A 16,603-nucleotide genomic window follows, 5' to 3' on the forward strand; every position below is an offset into this window, starting at 1 on the left:
CGTTGATAGTACCTTAACAGACCAGGCAGGGAAATAGCAGCTAGATCATGCTTCATGTCTCTGTAGTCGGGCTTGGACCACAACCTCCTCACTCAAAGGTGTGCCTGGCATCACCGAACAAGATGGTCACTTAAGTCCTTTCTAATAGAATAACACAAGATTTCAGCATGACCGAATGTTGGCTATTCCTGTTTCATTAAATCCTCAGACCAAGAGAATAAAAGTTCTTTCTTTTCTAGCTCAGTGGCATTTTGGACGTGTTGCTCAGTCTGTTGAAGGGAGCTCCCTGTCGAGAGCAGCTCTATACCTTACTGTTTGAGCCTGGCAACGTGGAAGTGTTTTATTCACTGATCCTTCAGAAGAAATATTCCGATGAAGTGCGTGAAAAAATCTTCAGGGTGAGTTGCTCCTGAATAAACGTGTTTAATTTTAAAATTGGAAGGAAGGACATGCTGGACAAAAGAAGAGTAAAATTTCTCGATTTTCTTCCTTGCCTTTCAGGATAGTTGCACAATACGATAATGGATTGGTTACTAATAATAGATTCAATCTTCGTTAGAGTAGGAAAGAAATCAGATTACTTAGCACAATGTTTTTATGTACCATGTTGTCTGACTTCAAAGAAAATATTCAATGCAAGGAAAGAGGTTTTGCTTCAATTTGTGTGGAGTATGTAATTTTCCTTTAAGGTCCTACATTCACCAGGCATGCTAAGATAAGGAAAACTTGTAGATGCACAGTGGAATCCCACAGTTTGCAGTTCTCACTTTGGGTGACACTAATGGGACTTGTGTCCAATACTGTGTTACCTGTGTGAACTATTCATTCAGAAGCAAGCAAACCTGTGAAGTTTGCTTCAGTGTTCCTTATAGGGGATCTGCCTTACCATTTCTCAGTTCTTGAAGTCCAGCATTGAGAGCCCATTACAGTTAAGTCCTTTCAAGTTATGTTTTTACTCTAGTCCCTTGGAGCTTCCAACCTCAACTAACAGTCTTTCTGATGCATCCACCTACCTAGGCCATCTTTCTCCTGGATCCTCCCCCCTCCCCCAAATTAGCCTCATGATTCTTGGCAGCAAACATCACCCTAACCCTTTCACCAACGTCCCAGCCAAATCCCTTATTACTTTATTCCCCAGCCCTCCCTTTCACAACACATACTGATAGAACAAACAGAGCAGCAGATATACTAGTTTCTTAGAGTAAGGCCTCTTCAGTAGTGTGTACAACATCCTGTGAGTGTGTATTTCTCAATTGTGGGTCTTCGATTATAGTTTTTGTTGGTCTGACTTACACTAGCTGTTTAATGCACTTAAAGAGGGGCCATTTACTTCATAGGCAAATAGATCATCATACCACAGTCATTATTGAATTAATCATGAACCATTGCAGGGAAACAGGCCTGGTCATTTCAACCACTTCTGATTAACTCTCATCAACATAATTTGGTAACTTTGTTTCTCTCTTCCACAAATCCTGATTGATGTTTAATCTTCCCTCTTTTCTGATTGTAAGATGTATCAGATTTCCAGAATCCGCTCTACATTGCCCATGCTGTACAAGATATCCTCTGTGCATGCATACCCAATTTCCACTTCCTAATCTATTCTTAAGTGGTTCTGAGTTTGCAGATCAGAGACCTTCAGTTTAAATCCCACTGTATCAGGCTACAAAATAAAATGCATTAAAATTGCTATTTTGTTGCTTGCCTCAGGAAAGCATGAGAAAATTTGGGGAAGTGTATTTTGGACCAAAAATGTGTTCAAAGAAGGAAACAGCTACAGTACTTAACCACTGGCCGATTTTGGCAGCAGAACCCAGCCACCCATGACTTGATTGATTTCATAGGGAAGATTTTTCACCTTTACAGTCTGGACACAGTTTATTACAAACTGATTACGGTCATTCTGTTCCAAAATGCAGGGTATTGCTACCTCAGGTCACATGGTGTTCTCAGGATAGTTAGAGGTAGATAATTAACAATGTGAATGTTGCCCCCATCTAGTGAATTGTACGAGTATTTATTTTATCTAGCCAGGACCTTCCTCAGAGCTGTTCATACTCCACTGGCAGGGATGTGAGAACTTTTATTCATTTATGTACTGTATCTAATGGATCTTCATTTGGAGATGCAGGTAAACTATGATCTCATTTGATTGGAAGAGAAGGGTTGATCCCACCCCTATCTTGTGCAGATTTACATTCACAAATGGATTATATAGTCATCTTCAAGCCTGTTTAGGTTCCACGTAGGAAATAACTTATGCTGTCTTTTTTAAATTCTCCTCTGGCCAGCTAATGTACAGGATGTTAAAGTATGAGAAAGTCAATGAAAGAAACAAGTTACGGCTGAAGCTAAAGGATATTGGGTACCAGGGTTTGACTTCTTTCCTGAATGACTTTCCTGCCTCAGTGTCACTCATTCGGTGCCTCTCAGAGCAAGTGCTGTGCTCAGGTAAGTACCCAAGTTACCCTGACTCATCTTGAGTGACACAATAATAGTGTTTCTTCAGGGCTGAGCAGGAAAACCACCTCTTCCATTCATTTTTTGCTTTAATGCTTTTTCAAGCTGTTAGAGATGTCTTGTATAATAAACTACAAAATTTCTCACCATCCAAATCTCATCATGAATGAAGGGCCAGTAGTGTGTACTCTTTACTTTCTAACCTGTGTTGTAAACTAACCGTATTATTTGTGGTAGTACTAATTTATGTGTTGTGTACCTTGGTCCAGAGGAAAGTTGTTTAATTTGATGGCATACATGCATATGGAAAAAGTAAAGTTAGTTAGTTTTGTGAACTGAAAGATCCACCTGAAAAGAAAGCTGCTTTAAGATCTCATCCAGAAGACAAAGAACATCTTTCATCACCTCTCTTTAATGTTGATTTTTTTAAATTTAAGATCCTGTTCCAAATTACAAGGACCTGGTTGCTGTGGTTTATCTGTCTCACAAAGCAGACTTGACTGTGCGACTGGATGTCTGTCGAAAGGCAAGTGAAATAACACACCCAACAACCTCAGTTATTACATAACTTTACACAAAGCATTTCCATCATTGGGTATATATTTGCTCAGAATATTCTATATTGCAGCTGAATTAGCCAGGGGTATTTTCTTACATATAGAGGTGTGCTAAACTCAATAATACACAGAATGTTCGTGAATCTCTGAAAGTTATTATTGTATTGGATCATGAATTTAGAAGCTAACAGTTGACATTACACTAGGTTGAATTATAAAATTGAAATTAGTAGATCTGGTGCTTATTAGACTATACTAACTATATCACCCATACATCCTCGTACGTGTATCTTTTCCAGTGAGAGTCACTGGATCATGATCAAGAATAGGCACCATTTTCTCTCTTTCAGGACCAATTTTAACACTTGAGCCACCAGCCATGGGCTATACTTCTTGTTGGCATTATTCTTAACATAGTGGTCAAGTTCAGAATCTTCCCTACCTCCAATTGGCTGAATCTCTGGATGAGTGACTGTCTTTTTAATGTAGAAATAAAATGGGGGTGGGGGGGGGGGGGAATACTCATTAAAAATAAGTAGATAGTCATTTGTCTTTGTGTACGAAAAGAATGGATACCATTGGAATAACAGGAAAATACTTGTTTTGGGGATATGTGTAATGACAGTAAGGCTCACAGATCCCCTGCTACCCTATGTATCTTGATTTGATTTGGTCAGACTCCACAGAGGGTATCACAAGTAATGACGATGAATGAGGAGGGATTGGAAAAGAATTTCATTAGGTTTGAGCACAATCAAACTACTTTTTGATCGGCCTACAAATAAAAATATTTTTAGAATTCTTAAAATTTGCTTTGAAAATATTTGAATTGGGGAAAAAAAGCAATTGGTATTTACTTATCAATTTTAATGTAGTAATATGTCTCACAGAAGATGAATACATTAAGACTGATGTTAGGAAGGGAGAGGGTTTTGAACAGTCCATTAAGAAGAGGAGAAAGGTTTAGAGACAAAGTCTGGTAAGGGAACTTCAATGTTGGGTGCTTGGAGGCATAGGTCACAGCTGACCGAGGAGGGGCAAAGGAATTGGATGATACATGAAAGGTCAAAGCAGAGCAGGGCTTAAGTAGTACCATGGCAATGATTTAAATTAATCTGACAGAGAATGTATACAAAGTTGAAGGATTAGAATGGAAATGCAATGTGCATAGTGTTAGAATAATATTAGAATAAATAGTATGTCAGAAATAGGAAGGGTCAGGCAGGGGGCTAATGCAAGGTCGACTCAAAAGGGATCTGCTTAATATACACAGAGCTCAGCAATTTAGGTTAACGTGCCACAGACAGAAATAACTGCATGGTAATCAATTATAATGCCAGTAATTGAGTCCTGGTTCAAACAAGTGGAGAAATAAACACTTGAAATTCCTAACTGAAGTATATTCCGGAAAGTTACAGAAGGGAAAATGGAGGGGTGGAAGCTTGGCCAACAAAATTGTTGCAACATCAGGAAGGGATTAAGTACTTTAAGGTTCAAAATCAATATACAGTACTTCTAGGTATCAAGAGAAAGGGGAGTTGTGCTGAAAAGTGGTGCTGAGATAAAAGATCCAAAATGATCTTAATGAATGGCAGAGCCTGTTCCAGCTTCAATTTCTAAAGTTTACTTTCATTTGTAAAATAAAAATGTAGTTATTTTGTATTTTTGAGCAATAGGATAATTGCACTGCTGAATGTATATTATAGGATAGTGGGAAGGAAATTAAGAGGTAGAAAGGCAAAGGAACTACAATGATAATCAATTACATTTGTTAATCAACAAGACGTAGGTGTTACTTACAAGAAAATAGTACAATGTCACCACCTTGAAGATTAAGAGATAGTTTGATGGAAGTGTAACAAATATTTTCAATAACAAAGGGGTCAATAAGAAGAATAAAATACAATTAGAAGTATCTGGCATCAAAAACAGAGCCACTATGAGGGGAAAATATTTCCTGCAGTGAGCTATTGTGATCACAAAGGCACTGTCTGCATAAATGCTGGAAAATAATTCCACAGTAACTTGAAAATGGGAATTAAATAAATATTTGAAAAAGAAGTAGTGGACAATGGGGAAGAGCAGGAGAATGGTGCAAATTAGACTACCAAACTAAAAATTCAGTACAGGCACATTGCATCATAATCTTCCTTCAGTGCTGTCTTATCCTGTAATTCTATTTCAGAAATGCGACAGTAAGTTTGAGGTGTAGGAGAGACTGGGCTGAATGCTTTGAACCTAAGAATGAGAAGCATCAAAATGAGATAGAAAGGGACCCACAGTCAATGTAAGTTGATAATGATTTGCCACCTCCAGATTCTGTCCAGATACCGTATTATCAATCAAACAATTTTTAAAGTTTAAAACACCATATCCTGATGAGAGGACAATCATTTTCCCAAAGCAACACCTTAAATCAGTGGATCTGAAGCAGACTGCCATAAAAGGGCAGTCTGATCTGAGATTAATTAACAATATATTGACAAGGCAGTTGTAGGATCATGTTGATATAATCCTGAAATAATAGCGGGGAAGACTGTTCCTTTGAATTACAAGAGGCAAAGATTGGGAAAAGTATATTAAGAACTTCATACCTGAATGTTATAAATGCAGATGGGTTATCTGAGAAAGTAAGTTTTTCTGGACTTCAGACTTAGTCATCTCCTTATAAATTATATTTTCTAGTTATTTCATCTTATTTACTCTCAACAAGACATTGTGCATCAGTTGGCAAAACAAGCTGGATGGCAGGACAACTTGACCAAACTCTACATCAAAGAATCATATGAGTCTCGAGAGGCCAGTCTATCAAGCTCATTTTCCAACTACTCCATAGATTTACTTAAGAACTCTTATCAGAACCAAGAACTTATCCAGGAGCAAGGTAAAGAGAGGAATAATCAGAGAAGCAGTCAGTCGGACTTCCAGGATTGCGAGGTCTTTCTTCCATTCAACATGGATCTCAATGATGACCTTTCAGAAGGACATTCTGATATTTCTATGTCACCTGGTTTCCCTTCTGGCAAGATGAAGGCTTTTGATTCCCTGAATTTCAAGTCATTTGACTCCTTGGAGCACAGTAACACAATAGACAATCCTATCTTAGCTGAAGTTGCCCTACACGACATAGCTGAAGATGCTTTCTACCAGCCCCTGTCACCTTTCACAGTCCCGTCTTTTGACCTGGGAATGGACGTGGGGAGTGCCAGTTCCTTTACTACATTGGAGAGTGGAAATCTAACTCCCGTCAGCAAATCAGAAACACCATCTCCACTGGAGAGTTTCAAACCCTTCCCAGCTGTTCGAACGTGGAAAAGTTCCAGCTTATCCAATGTTCTGGATGACAGCAGTTACCAGGAGAATCTTCCCAGTGATGATGCTTCCAATACCAGCAACCCTCAGGTAACATAATGCCCCACTGGCTTTATTACAGTATTTCTTTTTCTATCTATTCATTTGGTGGGTTTTCATCAGGGCTCAATGTGTGAAATGTTGCACTTGGGAGGTCAAGTGTAAGAGGAAAGTATGCAGTAAATGGCAGGACCCTTAGGAATATTGGTGTACGAGGGGATTTAGGATGCGGGCCCATAGCTCCCTGAAAGTAGCAACACAAGTATGTATAGCCGTGAAGAAGGTGTATGGCATACTTGCCTACATAGTGTGGGGTGTTTAGTATAAAAGTCAGGAAGTTATGTTGCAGCTGTATAAAGCTGGTAAGGCAACGTCAGAAACATTGAGTTCATTTCTGGGTGCCATTTTACAGGAACAGGGTGGAGACTTTGGAGAGGACTGCCAGCCTATTGCCTGCTTTAGAGAGAGTTGGAGGGCTTGGACAGACTTGTATTGATTGTTTTCTCTGGAGCATCAGAGGCTGAGGGGGAAACCTAGTAGAACTATGTTATGACAGCAATGGATAGGGTAACAAGTCAGTGTTTTTCACTGAATGGAAGTTGCAGATACTAAAAGGCAAAGGTTTAAGGTGAGAAGGGAGAAAGTTTAAGGAGCTATACAAAACTACCTCTCAACCATCAGGCTCTTGAATAAAAAGGGAAAATGGCATTCACTTGCCCATCATTGAAACGTTCTTACAACCAGTGGCCTCACTTTAAGAACACTTTATCTCATTATTTCATGTACTCGTTATTATTGCTATTTATTATTTATATTTCTGTTTGTTGTATTCTGCACTCTGGTTAATCTTTCATTGATTCTGCTATAGTTACTATTCTACAGATTTGCTGAGCTTGCCCAGAAGAAGATTAATCTCAGGGTTGTATATGATGACATATACCGCATGTACTCTGATAATAAAATTTACTTTGAACTTTGAGAACAAGTGTTTTACATGGTGTTAGATACCAGGAACACACCACCAGGGAGATGGTAGAAGCAGCTATGATCGTAATGTTTAAGATACATTTGGACAAACACACAAATGAGCAGAGAACAGCAGAATACAGACCTTGCACTGTCAGATGACATTGCTTAGATTCGCACAGACATCGTGAGCAAAGGGCCTGTGCCTGTTCCTGTTCAAAATTACCATATGCTTAAAGCAAATGATCACCCGGTGTGATAATGAGGTAATTGGTAAATAGGTTTATTATTGTCACATTTTGAGTTTCAGTGAAAAAACTTTGTTTTTCATGCCATACATACAGATAATTTCATTGCATCTGTATGTTGAGGTAGAACAATAACAAGATAAAGTGTTGAAGTTACAGGGTAATTTCAGCACAGGCAGACAATAAGATACAAAGCTGTAACAGGGTGGATTGCGAGCTCAAGTCCATCTTATCACACTAGGAGTCAGTTAACTAGTCTAACGGCAATAGAGCCTTGAGTCTGGTGATATGTGTTTTCAGACTTTTATATCTTCTACCCAGGGGGAGGGGAAAGGGATTGGCAGGGCAGGTGGGTTCTTTGATTATAATGACTACTGTACTGAATTAGTGAGAAGTGTAGACAGAGTCCATAGAAAGGAGGCAGTTTTCCATGATTCTGTGTCCACAACTGGAGTTTCTTCCACTCTTGGGCAGAGTAGTTGCCGTCTGGATAGAAAGCCTTCAATGGCATATTGATAAAAGTTGGTAAGGGCCAAATGAGACCTGCCACATTTCTTTAGCCTCCTGAGGAAGTAGGGGTGCACTTTCATGGGCATGGTGTTTACGTGGTTGGACCAGGATAGGCTATTAGTGATGTTCACTCCAAGGAGCTTGAAGCTGTCAACGCTCTCAACCTCAGCTGTAAGCAGGAGAACATGCACCATCGCCTTTCTGAAGACAATAACCTTCTGTAAGCTTGTAGATGGAGTTGAAGCAGATTCTGGCCCATACAGGATTCCACTTCGTTTCTCATCCATGCTATAACCTACTCGGATGTTTGATGGCTCTGTGTAATGGGAATGCTGCACAATATCTAACCTGTGCTGTTGTTTGCCTGAAAAGTAAAAACTACAAATTTTTAAAAAAATGAACATCCTTAGTTTAAAAATGAATAGCACCTCAAGCCCAGCATTAATTATCCTCCCAGCAACAAAGCAGACCATAAAACATTCGAGAAATTGGTTTAAAAAGTACTTAAGTGAATTGAAATGAAACCCATAGTTTCGCTTGGAAAGACTCTGACATAATCTTGATCGCTTTAAATGAGATATTAGAGTTCCTGGAAGCCGAATGTCGATGAGCTCATTTGACTGCTCCTTGATGAAGTAATCATCTTGTTGATTCCTTCAGCTTCCTCTGCCCTTCCCAAGAAGACGGCAGTTCATGTGTGGGCTGTGTTGTATATTCATGCTTTGGTACTTCTAGCATCAGTCTCCTTCCTTTACCACGGTTGTTATAATTCTTTTAAACCTCCCCGTTGCCCTTCACTCATTTTGTGTGTAAGTCTGAAGAGCACCTAGAGTTGTTTGTGACCATCAAAAAGTTTGTAGTAACAATGGAACTGAAAAAATCTGATAACAAAATTAGCTCAATCATTTTATTTCTCCTCCCAGCAAACACCCGAAGAAGAGCTTTGCAACTTGCTGACGAACATCATCTTCTCAGTAACATGGCGAGGGGTGGAAGGTTGTGAAGATGCAGCTTGGAAAGAGCGAGGACAGGTCTTTTCAGTCCTGACCAAACTTGGGGCAGCTTGTGAGCTGGTGCATCCCCCAGATGAAATCAAAAGAAGGTCTGTATTGCACATTAATGTCATTTACAACTCAGTGGCCGCTTTATTAGGTACATGTACATCTGCTCATTAATGCAAATATCTAATCAGCCAATCATGTGGCAGCAAGTCAATGCATAAAAGCCATACAGACATGGTCAAGAGGTTCAGTTGTTATTCAGACCAAATATCACAATGTTGAATAATGTGATCTAAGTGACTTTGACCTTGGAATGATTGTTGGTGCTTGAGTATCTCAGAAATTGCTGATCTCCTGGGATTTTCATGCACGACAGTCTCTGGAGTTTACAGAGGATGGTGGTGCAGTGAGCTGCAGATCTATGGATGAAAACGCCTTGTTAATAAAAGAGATCAGAGGAGAATGGCCAGCCCAGTTCAAGCTGACTGGAAGGTGACAGTAACTAAAATAAACACGTGTTACAATAACGGTGTGGAGAAGAGCATCTCTGAATGCACAACACATCCAACCTTGAAGTATACAAGCAGTAGAAGACCATGAACGTACACCTAGTAGCCTTTTTATTAGGTACAGGAGCTACCTAATAAAGCAGCCACTGAGTATAAACACAGGGTTTGCCTTTTAATCATCCATCCCTCTCCAAAGCCAGTTACTAAACTGAAGGAAACAACTGTGTGTATATATATATATATATATATATATATATATATATATAGATATATTTTAAAATGTGGACTCATTATTTGGAGTGCAGCTCTATTTTGATTGTTTTATGAAAGTAAACAAGAGGAAAAAAAGGTTTAGGGAATAAATTTTCAGATGTTGAAGTATTTGAGTAATGATGCTAGATTGAAGATAAATTATCAGAAATGAAAAAGGAAATTCTGGAATTACTCTGCAGACAAGCAGCATGTGCAGAGTGAAAAATATATTCATGGTCAATAATATTTTCCGTAATTTATTTCAGATTTCTAGTACAACTGACAGCTACAAAGGAAGATCAAACAGTTTAAACTGAATGCAGTCAAATTTGAATTCCCTTGCTTGGGAATAATGGCTTCAGGCAGAGGATTGCTTGTAGCCCTAATTTTGCAGGCTTCATTTTAAAGGAGGGTGCCATAAAATGCCACGTGCTTAAAATGGTAATTGGGACCTCAGGTGTCAACATAAGTAAAATAGATCACAGTAAAAAAATGCAAGTTTTAATCAGTTCCATTCAAAGTAAAATTTGAAATGTTTTTGTAGATCCTGGATCCACAAAATCTTGATTTCAAAGCCCAGCACAATTGACCTTGCAATGGTTTTGCCCAGGTTTTGATGTTCAATTTATTGAATTACATCAAGGAACCCATTTAGAACACTGAATATATTGTGAAAATATTGAGGGTGATGCAGAGGTATGGAGTCAGAAGTGGGTGGCCTTGGCAATCTGCAGGTCAAACACCAATGAGCAAATATCCAGTTACCACCCAGTAAACTTCCCTGCTGAACAACACTGGGAAGAAGCACCAAGTGTAGTAAGTATACAGAATTCACCCTGTGTGGAGAACTTCAATGTCCATTGTCAGGAGGTCTCACTATGATATTCCAGCCCTACGTTCAGAACAAGAGTATAACAGACGGTAAACTAGGGCCGCTTGATCTCATCCTCCCCAGTGCATTTGTTGTAGCAGCATATTTATAGCATTATTGGTACCACACAGTCAATAGATTACCATTCTCAACAGAAGACACCCTTTACCCAGTGGTGTGGAATGCAGTTGTGTTAAATGCATTTGATACAGGACAAGAAATTAGGTGTACTGTAACTGTGGCATTGTGGGCCATGAGCAGCAAAAGAACTGCACTCCACCACAATCTAAGATGTTCATCAGCACCAGCTGCACCTCTATTCCAACTCTTCCAAATATCACCATTGATTTCCACATAATAATGTGGAAAACCACCTCAATATGTCCTATCAGGAAAAATCAGGATAGGTCGAATATAACCAACTATTATCCCATCATTTGCACTCAATCATCAACAAAGTGATGAATGGCATTGTCACTAGTACTATCTCAGCTATAAACTTGTGGGTGTTTGCATTGGGTTTTGCCAGGCCAACTGGGTTTTAGACATCATTACTGCTTTGGTCAAAATCCCAGTCGTCTGGTTTCCTTCTACAGTCCAAATACGTACCAATTAGTAGGTTAATTGGTCTTTGTAATTTGTCCCATGATTAAGTGAAGGTTAAATAGGTGATCAGTGTAGCTGCGCTGTATCAGTGAATAAATAAATGAATAAGTCCAGCTGATTGGCAGCTTATTTATTGGTATTGGTTTATTATTGTCGCATATTCCAAGATACAGTGAAAACCTTGTCTTACATACTGTTTATGCAGATCAAATCATTAAACAGTGCATTGAGCTAGAATAAGGTATAATAACAATACAGAGTAAAGTGTAAAAGTTACTGAAAGAGTGCAGTGAAAGAAAACGATAAAGTGAAAGAGCATAACAAGGTAAATTGTGTGGCCAAGAGTCCATTTTATTGTATAAAAGATCCATTCAGAAGTCTCATAATAGTGGATAGATGCTGTCTTTGAGCCTGGTTGTACAATGCTAAACAATTGTTTTCTCGATTCCTCTGGTTATGGCGTGCACCATCTCCAAAGGCATTGTACTTCGCTCATCAAAGCTAAGCTAACAGTACTTCCCAAACACGTGAACTTGTCTTCAAAGTCAAAATAACTAGGAAAACCACACCCTGCAGTTTTCCTTTCAAATTAGGAAACATCCCAACTTGTTGATATATTACTTTTTTTTCATTATTGGGTCCAAGTAATGGGAATTTAAACCAAACACTGTAGAATACCTTAGCTGGAAGGATGCAGCTGTACAAGGTGACCTTCACAACGGCAATTAAGTGTAGGCAATAAATACCGGTCTTGCAAGTGACACCCACAGCTCATAATTAATAAAGAAATCAATGCGCACATGGAAAGATTCCACAAAACCTAAATCACACATATCTCCATTAGATTGACTGCTTGAGGGTTTAATATTGACATAAACACCAAGCAAACTTTGTTGCTGGTTTTTGAAAAATGACAGCATTTATTGTCACATAAATTTCCTGACTGTTTTCCATTTTGGTCGTAATAATAAATAACCCAGTGAGTATAAGATACCATAAATACTTGAGATTCTGCAGATGCTGAAAATCCAGCACAGCACACACAAAATACTGGAGAAACTCAGCAGATCAGGCAGCATCTATGGAAACAAGTAAACATTTGATGTTTTGGGCCTAGATCCCTCATCAGAGCTGGAAAGGAAGGGGGAAGATTACATAATAAGAAAGTGAAGGGAGGGGAAGGAGTACAAACTAGGAGGTATTAGATGAAGCCAAATGGGTGGGGGAGGGGGGATGAATTTGGAAGCCAGAAGGTAATAAGTGGAAAAGGTAAAGGGTGGAGAAGAAGAAATCTGATAGGAGAGGAGAGTGGAGCATGGGAGAAAGGCAAGGAGTATGGGTACCGGGGGAGGTGATAGGCAGGTGAGGAGAAGAGGTAAGGAGGGAGGGGTAGAGTGGGGAAATGAGGAACAGAGAAGGGGGAAGAGGTAAAGAAATGTAAGATATTATTGTTTTGAAAATTAGATAAATGTAAAAGCAACCCTAACTGTATTCCTAACAATATTATCTACTTCTGTTGAGTAACTTCATGAAATCTCACCTAATATCAATGGGGAAAATAATGTGAAATTTGAATACTTTAAAAGATCTCAAGTTTTCGTATATGTTTCAACCTAGCTTTTAACAAATTCATGGACCAGAAGGAGCTTTGATTTTAAAGTTTCTTCCAAATGGAAGGGCCTCTGGCTATAAAGGGCACTTTCAGCAGTACATTGATGAAGTGGGGCTTTTGAACCAAGCTTCACAAAGCAGAAGATTAATAAAGCAACTACAAAATACCACCAAAAAAATAAAGCAGAATATAAATAGTAGAGAATGGCAGGAAATGGAGGAGGTTTATTTTCCTTAAATAGTTTTACAGGACTGAGGTTGTTGTGGGACGTGAGGTAGCTAATGAGGCCATTGTGAGAACCACACTCTTCAAGAGATTGGGCAGAATGTGACTGTCACGGTGAGTGAGTGGCTAGTTGGTGGAGTGGTCTTCCATTACTTACACAGGCTTCTTTGCATCTGCTTCCTGGACCTGAGGTTCTCAATACCATCCAGAGCGGTCCTTCTCCAATGTGAGGAGTCAGTTGGGCACAGACTCGCTGGAATGGGAATTTATGGTATGCAAAGGTAGCTTTGAACTCACTCATGATCCTTTATCTCTGACCACCCGATTACCTCGCAAGATGGAGCTTAGAATAGACATCCTGTTTCAGAAAACTAGTATTGGCAGTATTGCTGAATGGGATTAAATAGAGCACCAATGCAGTGATGTTGACCTGGGAGAGGACATTAAGCCATTGGTTTTCTTGACCTTCTACTGAAATTGAAGGATTTTTCAAAGTAAGCATTGTGACATTTTTCCAGTGACTGCAATGCCTACTATAATGTCTCTGAAGTGAAATGGATCACTGCAGCCCTGTAGACTGCGAGTTTGGTTCTAGATCCAAGGTTTTATTAATGCTGGATAAATTCTGTTATAGTATTGACAATGTGATTATTTTTTCTCACTCTGAATTACAGCTTGTTGGAGATGATGCTGGAGTCTGCATTCTCTGACATTAAGGATGCCACAAATACTATGCTGACCAGCCATATACAAAACGTTCTGAAGCTGCTCCGGCTGCTTCAAGACTTCCTTTTCTCAGAAGGCCAGAGTAATCAAGTGCTGTGGAGTGAAAAGGTAAATAGTGGCTGTGGGTGTAGAGTAGCAGACGGTGGGGTGATGGTGTTTGTCAGAGATGAATGGAGATTGGGCTTGCTTTAATGACTCTGTGGAACTGAGGAGAGGTGGGGATGTACAGAGGGTAATGTGGTTCTATGCCTTATAAACTTGACCATCCTAGGTTGCACTATTAGCTAAATCTGGTACAGTTCATCTCAACTGAGTGGGGAGACTTTGAAATGGAATTCCTCCACTGAGCAGCAACATTGTCCCACCATGTGAACTGTAGTGTTCAAGAAAGGCCACTGCAAACTGATAATGGCATTTTGCTGGTGGCAACCTTATCCATACATAAGGATCAGAAAAAAATACAACAGTGCACATCTTTGGTTTTGATCAGTATCGTAACTGCTGCAAATGTTTGCAGTTTGTTGTTGGAGGCCAGAAACAAACTGATCTGTAACATCAGTCAATGAATTCTGTTGAGGCTTGAAATATATATATTATGTTAAGAGAATGGCAATAAACATACAGATGCAGAGAGAGATATATGTTCATGTTTAGAGAGAGGGAGATAGAGAGAGAGTGCAATGAAGATAAATCAAGTGATTATTTACTGTGTTTCCTGTTTTCAGATTTTGGAAGGAACCATTAACTTACTGGACAAGCTATCTGTTTGGTACCATTCAGACAATGGAACATCTGATCTGAAGGAAATGGCTCAGATTGGCCTCAGGATTATCCTGGGCTACATTATACAGGATGATATGCAGGTTTGTAAATCAGCACACTTGGCATCTTGACCTCAGCATCTGAGGCTTCAGCTTGTGACAAGGAGACTGCTTGCTTCCCTCATCTCCCTGACATCCTCCAACCCTCTTTAGCATGAGCAAAAGGTAAATTTATGAATCACAGACATGAATATAATAAATGGAAAAAATGGAGTGTCCACCCACCACCCTGAAACAGAGAATTCCAATGACATACAAGCCTCTGCAAAAGAAACTTCTCATCTTAGTTCTAAGGGCTGATCCCTAATCCTTAAATTCTGACTTCTCACTGAGGGTCTCCAGCTAGAAGGACCTTTCAAATCCTTTAAAAGCATTGCTATGTCTCAATGTGATCCCTTACCTTCAAAGGTAAGGGTAAAATGTTGCTTCACAGGACACTCCCTCATATCAGGATTCAATTTGGTGAATCTGTCCAGCACTTCAATCTCCTCATGCATGGAAGGAGACCAAATTTGTGCACAGTTCTCCGAAGTCACTAGAGCCTAACAAAGTGTTTTTCTTTTGTAATCAAACTCTTTTGCAATAAAGTGCAACATAAATTTTATCTTCTAATTGGTTGCAAATTTACTCTCTGCATCTCATGACTCTGCTCATCTAATAACTTGATACATTAACACTTAATAACTTCTCACTGTTTAACAGCTGTCTTCCTATTTTCCCTACCAAATTTTCCCACATTGCGCCACACCTGCCATACTATTGCCAACTTACCTAGCTTGTTTATATCTCTGCATATTCTTTGCATTCAGCCTCCGTGTCTGGTTTTATGTAACCAACAAACTTGCATATAAACATAAGCCCCAAGATAGAGCATTCCAATGCCATGTTTTCCATCATGGGCACTAGCCTCCATAGTATCCAGGATATCTTCAAGGATTGATGCCACAAAAAAGGCGGGGTCCATCATAATGGACCCTCATCACTCGGGTCATGTCTTTTTCTCATTGCTGCCATCAGGAAGGAGGTACAGAAGCCTAAGGAAACCCACTCAATGATTCAGGAACAGCTTCTTCCCTTCTGCCACCTGATTTCTGAAAGGACATTGAACCCATGAACACAACCTCACTACTTTTTTGTTTCTATTTCTTCACTACTTATTTAATTTAGATATATAAATTTAACAATATAAATTTATATATATATTTTCTGTAATTCACAGTATTTTTCTATTAGTATGCCTTGCATTATACCGCTGCCACAAAGACAACAAATTTCATGACGTATGCCGGTGATATTAAAACTAACTCTGATGTGCTCTTTGCCTATTCATCCAATTCCTTAAACAACTGTGACTAACTCAGCTGCCAGTATTGATCCCATTGGTAATAATACACCAGGCTGAAAATGACACATTAATTTTCAACACGCTTTTCTGCTCTTTAATCAATCCTTTATTCGAGGTATAACTCACAGCCATGTGACTCATCAATTTAATTTATGAACTAACCTTTTGTTTGGTATTGTAAATCCACACCTGTTGTCCACTGGTTCCCGTTCCTATCCCTTCATAATCATATCATCAAAAGACTCCTACAGATTAGGCAAATATTTACTTTTCTTCATGAACCCATGTTGATTCTATTTAATAATGATTTCTAAATGAACTGCTGCTGTAAATTTAATAATAAATTCCAATAGTTTGCTAACATCTGATGTCCAGATGACCTGCTTTTTCCTTTCTCTTTTCTTAAACAACTGTTTTGTCACTCCCAAGCTCCTGATTTACTGCAGATGGATCATATATACATTTATAACGAATTCTGAAATATTTCTTCTCAGTTGTAGTGTAGTATTTCTTCTCATTGGCTCGGTGGTGCGGCAAGAA

The 16,603-nt window shown here is 39.1% G+C and overlaps 1 protein-coding gene across 3 annotated transcripts in view; it reads left to right on the forward strand.

Annotated features, from left to right (window-relative positions):
* Positions 1–16,603, forward strand: part of nbeal2 (neurobeachin-like 2) — a 223,152-nt gene that overhangs the window by 143,411 nt on the left and 63,138 nt on the right. For all 3 annotated transcript variants that reach the window (XM_073049239.1, XM_073049254.1, XM_073049245.1), the window contains 7 exons: positions 240–398; positions 2,295–2,454; positions 2,901–2,989; positions 5,706–6,422; positions 9,019–9,197; positions 13,846–14,005; positions 14,623–14,760. In XM_073049239.1, coding sequence (XP_072905340.1) covers positions 240–398; positions 2,295–2,454; positions 2,901–2,989; positions 5,706–6,422; positions 9,019–9,197; positions 13,846–14,005; positions 14,623–14,760 — 1,602 coding nt within the window. The remainder of the gene's footprint in view (positions 1–239; positions 399–2,294; positions 2,455–2,900; positions 2,990–5,705; positions 6,423–9,018; positions 9,198–13,845; positions 14,006–14,622; positions 14,761–16,603) is intronic.

Source organism: Hemitrygon akajei, chromosome 1, assembly GCF_048418815.1.
Source record: "Hemitrygon akajei chromosome 1, sHemAka1.3, whole genome shotgun sequence".
Taxonomy (NCBI): domain Eukaryota; kingdom Metazoa; phylum Chordata; class Chondrichthyes; order Myliobatiformes; family Dasyatidae; genus Hemitrygon; species Hemitrygon akajei.